This window comes from Indicator indicator, chromosome 10 (genome assembly GCF_027791375.1).
Source record: "Indicator indicator isolate 239-I01 chromosome 10, UM_Iind_1.1, whole genome shotgun sequence".
Classification (NCBI taxonomy): Eukaryota; Metazoa; Chordata; class Aves; order Piciformes; family Indicatoridae; genus Indicator; species Indicator indicator.
The window spans coordinates 24,959,085-24,971,317 of NC_072019.1; the positions used below are offsets into that span (position 1 = coordinate 24,959,085).

At 37.0% G+C, this 12,233-nt stretch overlaps 1 protein-coding gene across 1 annotated transcript in view; it reads right to left on the reverse strand.

The window, feature by feature from the left end:
* Positions 1–5,258: 5,258 nt before the first annotated feature.
* Positions 5,259–12,233, reverse strand: part of FAF1 (Fas associated factor 1) — a 163,161-nt gene continuing 156,186 nt past the window's right edge. The window contains exon 19 of the mRNA XM_054384300.1: positions 5,259–5,342. Within this exon, the coding sequence (XP_054240275.1) occupies positions 5,259–5,342 (84 nt within the window). The remainder of the gene's footprint in view (positions 5,343–12,233) is intronic.

Here is a 12,233-nt window from a genome sequence, read left to right on the forward strand (position 1 = left end):
TGACAGATAATTGGACTAATATATTTGCAGGGTGTAAAATGAGTACTTAGTGGAAATAAGGCAGGAAAACTAAGCTAGCCGCTTGCAGTGGTGTTTGCTACAGTGGAAACATCTTTTCTTGGGAAAAAAAAAAAGGGCATGTTACTCAGAGATTGATAGCTGGAAGCAGTAAGCAACAGTTTTCCCAGTGAGAAAGGATACCAGCAGTGTCCCCAAGGGTCTGTGTGAGAACCTGTGTTTTTCAAGGTACTCACACATTATCTGGAAAAAGGTATCAGTAGTGAGGTGATAATATTAATGAATGATACCAGCTCATTCAGGATGACTGGATCAAAAGTGAATAGCAGTGAACTGAGCAAGGCTGTCACAATAGAGAGTAGGAAAAATAGTAAATGAAAGTCATTGGTAGCAAGTACAAAATAATGATCACGTTAACCAGTAGTTTTGTGAGCACAGGAATGAACAAAGCCTACTTCTATAACCAGCAGCTGAATGATGTTTTAATTGAATTATATTAAGACTGCATTGTGATTTCAGTCTTTATTGCACATAAAGGAATCCAGAGAGAAAAGCCCTAAGGAGCAAGTTCTCTGGTATCTAATGAGACATTAAATCCCATTGAAACTTTTTTCCTGCAGGTAGGTTACTGAAACAGATCCCTCAGGTCTGTAGTGAGCAGTAGAGTTAGATCTAGACTAAGCCTTGCTTTCGCTGCACATAATACCTCCTGTCTGGCTTCCATTTTCGTGAATTCTGGGCTACCAATTTTCACAGAACTTATGAACACTTGAACACTTCAGACAGGAAAACCTTTATACCATTTGTTTAATGTGCTTGAAATTAAAAAATGAATGTAAAATGTGAAGGTAGTAACAAGGCAACAAAATATATTTAGAGGATCATGGTCAATACAATCCCACCAAAATCAGCGCTGCTATCAAGAGGGAGCTGCCCTGCCTTCCTCTCATTTTCCATTGCTCACTCCCTGCATGCTCCACCTCCCGCTTTTCATCAGTGTTGGTGTACATCCAGCTGCTCAGTGAGCTGGATCTGTCTGAAAACTATTCCAGGGGAAAATAAAAGTGGTTAGCTTTAAACTAGTTTGCATGGTCCTAGTGCAAGATGGGAGCAGAGGTGGCTCCTCTGACAGCAGTGCAGATCTGTACCAGACTGAGTATAAACCCACCTGGATCCTGGTGTGTTTAGTGCTAATTTTGGTATTCTTCCATCTCTGTCATCTGCGAAGAAATGGTTTTAGGTAGTGAACAACGGGTCATGCTGTGTACAATAGATAGCAATTTCTGCTTGCTTTCATTAAGGCTACTGCTGTTGCCCTCTTTTATACAAAGTAGAACAGGAAAATTTAACTAGGGTGCAGTCTTTCCTCCCAGGTCATTTATCTGAAAAGACCAATGACTGCAACGAACAGTCACTGGAAAGGGCTTGGGTAGCTTATCTCAGGCAAGCCCCCATCTACTAGCCTGAAGACTGATGCTCTTGCTTGCACCTTCTCTCTCAAAAAGCTTCAGTAATTCAGTGTTGTAGCAGTCAAACAGCTTTAACAGCAGAGACAGTAGACGCATCGAAAGTAGCCTGTACTATGGTGGTGTTGAAGTGTCTTCTGAAATGGGCATTGTTTCTCCTCAGGCCTGCATGACTCAAATACAGGAGAATTTCAGCATCAAGTACAATTCAGTGAGATCACTGTAACTGTTTTGAAATAGAAACCTACCTTGTACTTTGCCAAATGTTGGAAGAAAAGACTGGGTACTTACCTCAATGTGTGGTCTCTGTGCTGTGAACCCTAAGGGGAGGAAGCTGCCCAGAGCCAGCAGAGAGCAGGAAGCCATAGCTCCAATAAGGAATGGTATACATATGACATCTCCATCTTTAGCACTTCGTAGTGACTGCTCTGAGTGGTTTCTGGTTCTGCCCAGTAGTGACTCTTCACATGTGGCTTTTATTGCTTTGCTTTGGAGACCTAGTTATGTATTTTTGCTTGTTTGGACCTCAGCTTAAGGCACCTTCATCTGCCGGTGCATTGTTTAGGGTGTGTGGACATGAGGCTTGGATAATGAAGTCCTTCAGCCCTTCTGTGAAACTGGGTCATGGGATGTTGGGTTTCCCCACATATAGAAGAGAGAAATCATGTAACTTCTTAGTAGAAATATTACTGTAATTGAAAATTTATTTTAAGTGTCTAATGTCACTTACAGTTTATGAAAGCCAAAGTCTTTTTCTGCTACATTAAAAAAAAAAAAAAAAAAAACCCCAACATAGCTCCATTAGAAACTCTCTCAGCACTCTCACTAGATTTAAGAGTGCATATGCAGAGAATACAGAGCAAACACTTATGTTCTGCACGTTCTCTAATGATGATTTCAAACACCAATGTCAGTAGGCAGGAAGTTTCTTCAAAAGCCAGAGTGTGCCCCACCGTCACTGCAATGCTCTGAAGGCCAATAATGAAAGCTGACATCGTAGAGGATTCCATTCATTAGAAGTAATTCCTTAAGACGTAAAACTGATTCGTTAATCATGTTATTGATAGTCCATTAATGTGAAGGACCTTATGATGAAAAGGTAGAATCAGGGATCTGCTCTGTAGTAAGTGTTACAGTTTTAGGGTAATACTGAATTATAAAATTAGTCTGTTGACAGACTAGAGGATTAAGCATGCCAGCAGAGCACATGAAGTGAATACCATGGTTTAAGAGAGCAGAAATTGTGGCACAGAATATTGATGGGGACTGGTTTGCACTGAAAATGTAATTTGGAAAGATGACTCTAGATGGTTGCTTCTTGAAATCAGGCCCAAAGTATTTAAGGACCAAATCCATAATTGTTTTATTTAAAGAGTGATACACTTATTTACGTTGTGGCAGAACGATCCCTGTATACTGATCTTAGTACCTCTGTATTAGAGGGCAGCAATGCCACCAATCTGAACATTTCCACTTAATTATCAGTAGAACATTTTGATAATGACACCGTATTTTGCAGTATGAACAAAATGAGGGAAAAATAATAAAGGCATTTAGGAAAAAAAAAAAAGCCAAACAAACCCTGGGAGCACTGACTTCAACAAATTCAACAAATATTCAAGCCACATTTAATAACTTTATGAAACTAGTATCAAAGTAAAGAATATATAGTCAAAATACAGAAATAAAAGTCAAGTGAGAGAAAACAGCCTGATGAGATAAACAAAAGTTAAACAGAACAGATTAATATAAACAAGTTAGCTGAAAGGTCGCTTTGCTTTGTGTAGCAGTATTTCAGCAATTCCTTTCCTCAACAGCCAGCTCAGAAGGAAGAGCTAACTGGAAAAAAAAGAAGATATGCATCACTTTAAAATCCTGCTGTACGTGTTACTGTGATTGTTTGTAGAAACAGCATCACCCCAATTTGTAAACTATGTTAATTTCCTATTTAGTAAATGTAGTGGAATTCTTTTTATTTTGCTAAGAAAACAGTAGTTCAGGATGAAGTCTCTGCATTCAGCCTTCCATTACACATATATTTAGCTTTTTGTTGGCTATGAAATCTTTTATTTGTGAACTGCAAATGAATAGAATTTGCTTACACTTCCAAACTTTTTTTGTCATAGATACTTCACTTCTAAAAGTGTCTGATGTAGCACTCACTAATTACAGAATTACAAAAGGTAGAATAAGGCTTTCCCCACTCATAAATTTGCATTTTTGGTAAAGGTAACAATAAATCAGCTTCACTAACACCCTAATAATAGGCATACATTTAATTTTATATCACCATCCTTCCAAAGGAAAAAAAAAAAAAAGGATTAAAAGATGTGTGCAATTGCTTTTTGCTTAGAACAAAATTTCCAGATCAAAACATATTTTGCTAGGATAAACACTATGAATTACATATAAACAGATGTGAAAAACAACATGTCAGGCTTTAAAAAAAAAAAAGATTAGCAGATGACAATTCTGTAGTGCTACTGTACACTTACTGTGCTGTAAGCCCAGGATATTAAAAAAAAACAAAACAAACCCAAACCAGTTCTGATGCAGGTTTGGCATCAAGTGTACATTATGGTTTTAGACTCAGTATGCTCATTCTTTGCTTGAGAAATTTAAAGTACCAGTTTTTTTCCATGTCAGGTAGCAGGTAGCTGGTGTGTACATCTCAGACAAAAGAACCAGGATTTATTTAATTTGAGAGGAGATCAGTAACCTATTGTTAAAATGTCCAAAGTGTGCAATAATAAGGCAGATTTCTTATTACACCACCTCTTAAGATACTCATTGTTTTGATGAAACAAACAAGGTGCTTTAAAACAGCAGAGTAACAGGATACAAACGAGTGGCAGAACGAAGGAAAACTGCTAAAATGGGAACTGCCCTTTCCTTTCACAATGAGAAATAAAGAACTTTTGTATCTGGTATTTGAAAGGTTTTTAACAGCTGATATTCAATATCAGCTGATTCCTGAAGTGTTGGCAAGATACCAGGTTTCTGATACTGGCCATTTCTAATGTTATTTAAATATTCACATCATGCAATAAGCAGTTTCACACACTGCAATGTAATGGAAAATACTCCCTAAACTGAATCAGAACTGAGACCCAAAGCAGAACCAGTAAATAAATATCTCGCATATATGTCAAACTATATTCTTCAAACAAAACCTTACATCTTATCAAAGAAGTCAGAAAGTACTAACAAAAATTATATGCTTTCTACTATAATACTGTTAAATTTCCATGGCTGAGAATGTCCCATTATTTTTTTTTCTGCCTTTTTAAATTAGTTGACCAAGTAGAAATTCAAACACAGAAATAAAATGCATATATATATGAGAGCACTGGCTCAGCGAGATATCAAATATACAGCATTCTAGTGTCAAAAGTACAGGCAGAAATGTCCAAGATCTCTTGGTGAAAAAGGGGCATTTGAAGAGTAAAAATTCTACTTAACAATCACTCACATTTTAACAGTGCATTAATTATAACAAAAGCTGGATGATAAGTGAGCAACAGAGTCATAATGTTCAGTGTTCATCGCAAAATGTTATCCTCTGCTCATTTAAATGAGGTTGGAAACATATACTCGTGTGTGTGAAACTAAGTAGCTATGGTTTGTCAAATTTTCAGGATTCTTGCAAGAGGCCAAAGTTGTGACACTGAGTTGAGTGGGCTGATAGTACAAGGTGGTGTTGATGGAAGTCTTCCTTTCGATGCTGTGCCTCTGGCTTGTCGAAGGATGATCAGTCCTACAATCTTGTTTGATCTATTCTTTTGCTTCTAGGAAAAGGGTTTCTTGAGGATACAGTTTTACCTCCAGTAATGATTTATTTGGATCCAGCTGGGTCACCTGGAAAGACAAGAACAAAGAATGAGTAAGTAGTCTTTTTCTGAATTGTTTGGGCAGATTTTCACTGGGGAGATTTTTGAGTCCCTCATTCAGTGACAACAGAAGTTGTGAGTATGAATTCCCAGGATGCAGATTAAGAAATAGTTACTGTGCTTTGGGTGGTTTTATTAATTATTTTGTAATAACAATAAACAGAACCCACCACATTAATTCCCAGAAGTGGGTTTCTACCATAAAACAATGCACAAATATCTGGTTTTGTCCAAGTTAAGATCTTTTCAAAGGATTACTGGAACGTTAGTTAAGATGAAAAATAAAACTAGTCACAGATAAATATTCTAATCAAACTGAGGGTGCAAGCAGCATGCCCAATCCACCATGATCTTTCCATCGAAAGAAGAAACTTATTCTGCCTTTGTTTTCCTACTCCCTTTCTTGCTTCAAGGCACATGGTGAAGCACCTGACTTTCACTTACTTTGATTCTTCTCAGCCCCCTCAATGAACCTAGGCTGGGAGAAATCTATCCACTTTTGTTTGTTTGGCTATTTTTCTGTCATGCCAGTTCATTTAACTGGTGACCACACAAATCCAGTGTGAGGAAGTTGCAAAAGCACTGAGCAGGGAGGAAGCAGAGGCCTTCTCCTTTCACTGTGAGTGTGATGAACAACCAGCTCACCATATGGTGAAACTGCATCCTCAACCCAGCTATTGAAGTGTACCCTTATGATGCATATGTGTTTGTATATATATAAGCATTATAAGTACTGTGATTTATTATATCATTTCTGTAGACACTTAAGTGTGTACATTTGTATTATAAGATTGCTCACTGGAATCCTAACTCATTGGATTTGTAAAGGTATTTAAGCAATCACTCCTGCAGGTGAGCATATAGGAAAATTCCAGTAAGAGTTAAATGCCATGCAATTTGGCAAATAATGGTACCAGCACTATCTGCACTGTTACTGCCAAAATTCATCAGCATTTGGATCCTAGCACCAAGCCCTGCAAGCTGCTCAACATCCTGATTATCCCATTACCAACTCTTGCTTAAGGCACGTAAGCAATTGTTAGTTTATAGTCAGCAAGAAACTTTTGTGTTGAGGAGTTTATTTAGAAGCTAGACTGCTGCCTACAGGACAAATTGCTTCTCTGAAAATAGAATTTAATTGTAAATATTACATAATGTAATTATTTATATAGACTAAATAATGATGACAAGGGTCCTAGTGTCCTTCAGACATTCAGGTTTACACACCAGCGCTGTGGTAATCTTCAGAAGATTACTGCAAAGCTTCACATAGAAAGATGAAGATAATGTTTTTTAATCTTAGCACTGTCTGAAATATTTCACTTCCATTTTTAAACTTATTTTCCCTGGTAATTAATTCTGTTGTAGTTAATTTTGCTGTGTGAGTACACTAGTTATCAGAAGTTTGCTTGTGAATAATACATATTAGTCTGATGCTACAGATATAAATGCAAACACATACCAAAACTATGATCATATCATGCCACTCCCTTCTAAAATTGTTTAAAATGTAAAAACAAACAAACAAACAAACAACACTGTCAAGCACACTAAATACTATGAATTCATTAGAAACACTGATGTATTTTTTTCCTAAGAACATAACTTACTAATCCTGGTACCAATTAACACAACCATGATAGCTCCTCTTTCTCTCCCCCACCAAGCTAAATCAGAAAAAAATTAAATATATTTGTATTTCTACTGTTTTTGGTTTTTTTTTTATTATTGCAGACAATTCCTTATTTAAATACTAAAAGCTTAACACTTCCTAAGTCCATTGAAATCAATGGAATTTCACCTCCATGACTGCAACAGAATGTAAAAAACTAAAACCCCAAACAAACCCAAAACAGAATTAAAACCTCCAAACAGATGCATTATTTTGATACCCAAAGCAGGAAATAATTTTCTTAAACTTCTTGTACCATGGTGAGCTATTGCTAAATGTCTGAAGAGAAAAGTAATTTATAAAACCAGCCTCAATTTTAGATTCCTATTATCTACAGTCCAATTATGCATTCCTGCACAGATGCTGCTTAAATTATTGAAAGGTTATTATCTTAGAAAGCAAACCTGTTATGTAAAAAACAGCCAAAGTAGTGCATTTAAGTTTGTGATTACAGAAGTATGCTAATTAAGTATCTTGTTGCATTTTTTAATGTTCTGGTATTCTGCTACAGTCCATTCTTGCACGTCGGCACAGAAAGTGAGGTAAACAGGGGTCTCTGCAATTCATAGCACATGAGGTATTGTGCACCTGAGAAGCAATTTTCCTTTTCAGTTCAAGCCAGCATCTAATTAGACCTCTGTTTTCAAATCCTGCAGGTTCCCCTCCCTGAAGAAAAGCTATGAGAGACACAAAAAGTCTCTTCTACATCTCGGAGAAAAAAAAAATCTGAAGAGCAAGCCTAGGCAATGAACACAGTCTTCCAGACTGCAAACACATGGAAACCTATTATTCTCTGGAGTGTAATTCAAGATACATAGTCCGAGCTCTAAGGTTTGCAAACTTCAAGTACTCTGAATAATAACAAAGCATGATGCCCCTTCTTCAGTGTCCTCATACTCAGAAGGTTAGCTAAAAGCATTGTGGAGTACCTGCAGCAAAAGGACTGTGCAGCTTTTCACCATGATTTCAGTGTGCTGCTTAATTCACTGAGGGACAGCAGAGTTTGCAAATGTTTACACCATTACCCAATTAACTAACAATATGGCTCCTACATCTGTCAACAAACAAAGCTGTTGTTGCTTTGTTTTAGCTCCTTGGCATTTTCTGTTCATATGGGTCGCCATTGTACTTAATTATCACACCATAACCCTTCTGCAGCTTCTACTTTGTTATCTGTGGTTTGCAAATATGTTATTTACTGTGAAGAAGAGAATCCTTATTAGTGCATGCACCTCCTACCAAAAGAAATGGTTTCTCTTGTAAATATATGAAATGTAAGACCTAAAATGCTTTGTAACTTAATAACATTTTAAAACAGAATTAGACATTAAAGAATCATATAATGGAGACCAAGGGATCCTGGGTGAGCTGTAGGTGTGTCAAATGTGGTGCCCTAATGGATTTTCTTCACTTAAATTTATGAGGATTATTTAATAAAGCCAAGCTGATATGATATCAAAAGTATAAAATATCTTCATATTTAAATATCTCTAACTTGTTTCATTACTATTAGGATAAATTCTGGAGTCCAGTGTTGACAATCTTTTCCTCCAATGTCATTGCATGGTCTCTTTTCAAAACAGCCCTGCATGCTATGTAAGGTTCATTGTCCCAACCCCCCCTATACCTTTATTAAAGATTTCTTTTATGCTGTTAGAAATTACACAGGAGATCATTTAAGCATGTGTTTATAGACTGAATCTGGTTTGACTCTGTTCAACTCAGGGAAATTACATAGGTACCCAAGTAGTGAAAACAACACTTTCTTTGCAAAATTCACCAAGTTAAGTATTCAGCATCTGTTACAGGCCTAAACAAATATTACAAGTATAGTGTTTCTGTTTTAAAGTCCTACAATAGCTGACTTTCTACCAGTTGTACCAATGCACTCTTAGGAGTCCACTCACACATCACATGGTGATACCAGTTGATGAGGTGAAAGTATTTTTAAAATGCATGTTGTGTTTTTGCCGAGCTAAGTATTTTATATTATAATGAAATACAAACTAAAAACTCCTTTAAAAGTGACTCTAAATTGTTCCAGGTTTATATAGTGAGGGTGGTAGAAGAAGGATACAGTGTCCAGATGCTAAGAGAACAGCACTCGACTGATAGCAAAATGACTCATAGTTGAGCTGACAGAACTGCTGAATAACATACATGCACATTCTAGCCTGTCCCAAAGCCAAGGCTGAAAGTGCCCTGGCAGTGTTTATCTTCAAGCAAATCACTTTCTTTGCAAACTTCAACACTCTTCTCTCCTCAGGCTAGACTTTCTAACAACGTGACTGAAGGGTGGTAACAGGACTTCATTTCTGTTGGTGTTAGATCTTGCCACTGAGCTGCAAAATGTTTTGGTTTCACTGAAACAGGTTTCAGGTAGTAAACCAACTGTGCTATTGGTAGAGTTTTACAGGACTGTATGCTTTGGTGCTCTGGAGGTAAGAGTTTGTCTCCTAAGAGCTCCATTATGTAACCAATGCTGGTTTGGCACACAGGAAATTTATTATTTTGATAGATACCTGTTTAAAAGAATTCTGAGGTGATCATCTCAACTAAGCACTAGCTTTTTTGTTTGATGTATGTCTGTGGCACTGTGAATGATGTAAGACTGCAAAAATGAGAAGACAGCAATGCTAGCTCTTCTACTTTTCCTGTAAGAATATGATAGTTACTTATACTTTATTCCAGATGAATTCCTTAGGTTTTTAATAACCCAATAACAAAACATTAACATTAGCTTAAACACCATTTTAATACATTTTTATATCCAAGACTTTTTCCTTCTAGCATATTTTTTGTGTTATTTCTGTGTTCACCTTTGCTGACCTACTACACCTCCTGAACAGCTGTACTTTCACCATTTCAAAGGTGTGGTTCCTTTCCCTCCCTAACTCTGCAGGGAAAAGATAAACACAAAAAAGCCCCATGGCTTAATGCCCAGGAAGGTTATTTAAAAATAAAGAATCGAGTACACAATTATTATGACACTTACACAAGCAGTAAATATCACACCCTTCACCTTTCTCTACACCCTAGGACAAGGATCTGATTCCTGAGCAGCACAGCCTCTATGCTACTTACACACGCATGAATACATTTAATGAATCTAACGGACAAAGAGTTCTTTTACTCTCTTTACTAATCCTCCCAAAGTATAAATGCAATAGAAATTACTTAAAGGCACACCTGGTAAAGGACCAGATCTGTTTAAAAAAAATATGTTTTCAGAATGACACACAAACAAATACAGTGATTCCTTTCTACCTATTGAAACATCTATGGGTCATACAGATAATACACTCAACTTGAGCAACAAACAGAAGTAGGGCTACTTTACAGAAACATATGCAATTAGATCTGGTTTAGTTGAATAAATGTGGAGATAATTTACATTTGAATTGAAGAAAGCCATCACAAATAAGGAAAAATATGTCATAGTAAAAGACTTTTAGTCTCGTTCCAAGTACAAAGGCTCAGTCCAGATATGTCCCACTCTTACTGTCTTGTTCTTCTGAGAAGAGTTTCTCAAAACAGTATTTTAGAGAAGCATATTTAAAAATACATTTACTAAGCAAAGAAAAGGATGTTGATAAAACAGAAAATCGTTGGTTTATCTTCTATGAGCATGCTTTCCACTCTCAGAAAAACCATGCAGCTCTCAGATAGCCGAGATGCAGCCAGTCATTACACAGTGCACATTTGCATTGACTTAATTTAGATCAGAAAATAATCTGTTGCATAGATTCCAGTCTGTGAAGCCTTGTAAACCTGACTTGCATTACTTGGCTTTTTAAACAGTAAATTAAGACAGCAACTGTTTTCTCTGCTTTTTAAAATACTAAGCTTAATGGAAGTGTAAATAGTAAGGATCAGCCCAAACGCAGTGTGTTGCTGTATTTGTACAATCACACCTGGAGTATGTGATGCTTTTAAGAAGCTCAACATTAAGAAATCACAATTCTAGATGAAAATTTGATTCATTTAGTTGGCAAAACCACCCTATGTTAGTAGGAGAAAGCTGAAAACCCACAAACACTAATTCTCACACAAAACCACAAATGGCCAAAATAAATCTGGTTATTAACAACACCAAATACCTCCTTTGTATTTATTTCTAAGAATTTATCTCACAGAAAAATCACTACACAAAAGGCTGCACCTTCCTTCAGCCTTTCAAACAGCTCATTTTCAATGATAAAACAACAAATGCACTTGTACACTTTGGCAGAAGTGAAAACACTAAAGTATTTAAATTAATCGAAGTCTCTTTCAATAATGTCACTTTTGTTGAAATGTTATTGATGGCATTAAAACATTTGATAAGTTGCCTCATACATTGAGAGCAAGAAGTCAGAGTTAGTTGCAGTCAGAGTATCTGCAGGTACTGAACAAGATGGTGCAGGTCTCCACAGTGCCAACAGCTCCGAGACTGGAGGACTTCAGATTCGGAGGGAAAAGCAAGATGGTGTAAAGCTCTCCTCAGCTCTTCTGCTTTCTTCCCTTCCTTCTTTTGTTTCAAAATCTTTGATCTATTTAAGAAATTTGTGTGGTATCTTGGAAAAAAGAGGCTGAAGAACACCTGAAATGGGTCTTTTCCTGACAAAGGACCTGCAGGCTGAGGAAACTCCATTACCTGCTCCCTCACAGTCTTTACTTTCAGTTTTCTTGCTGCGTAGAGAAAGGATTTAAGCACTGGCCTCTACAGATGACAGCATTTGTATGTCAAGCATCCTCTGTGCTGTGCCAAGAAGTGGAACAGTCCATTACCTGTGGGCACTGCTGCCAGCGTACTCATATCCAGCTAACAGCTATTCATGTATTTAATCACCTTAAAATATGCCAGCTACAGAGAAGAAAGGTCATGTCCCCAGAAATACCATAGTTTTTGCTGTGGATATTGATGAAGAGCTGAAAAGAAGGAAACAGCCACATTTCCTGGAAGTCTGAAAACATAAATGCATTTAGTGCTCCAAACGAACTACAAGGTCTTTGCTTTGCATATGCACATCCCAGAGGGGGATGGATGTGAACACAGTCACTCACAGGAGAATGACCCAGGATTGGATTCATGTGCACTTAATTACAACTGCATGGAAAAACAATCCAAAAGGATTTTTATCACAAGTTCAAGGGATTAAGATGCTCAGATACCACAAGGATCTCTACAGTATAACGTTGTGATTG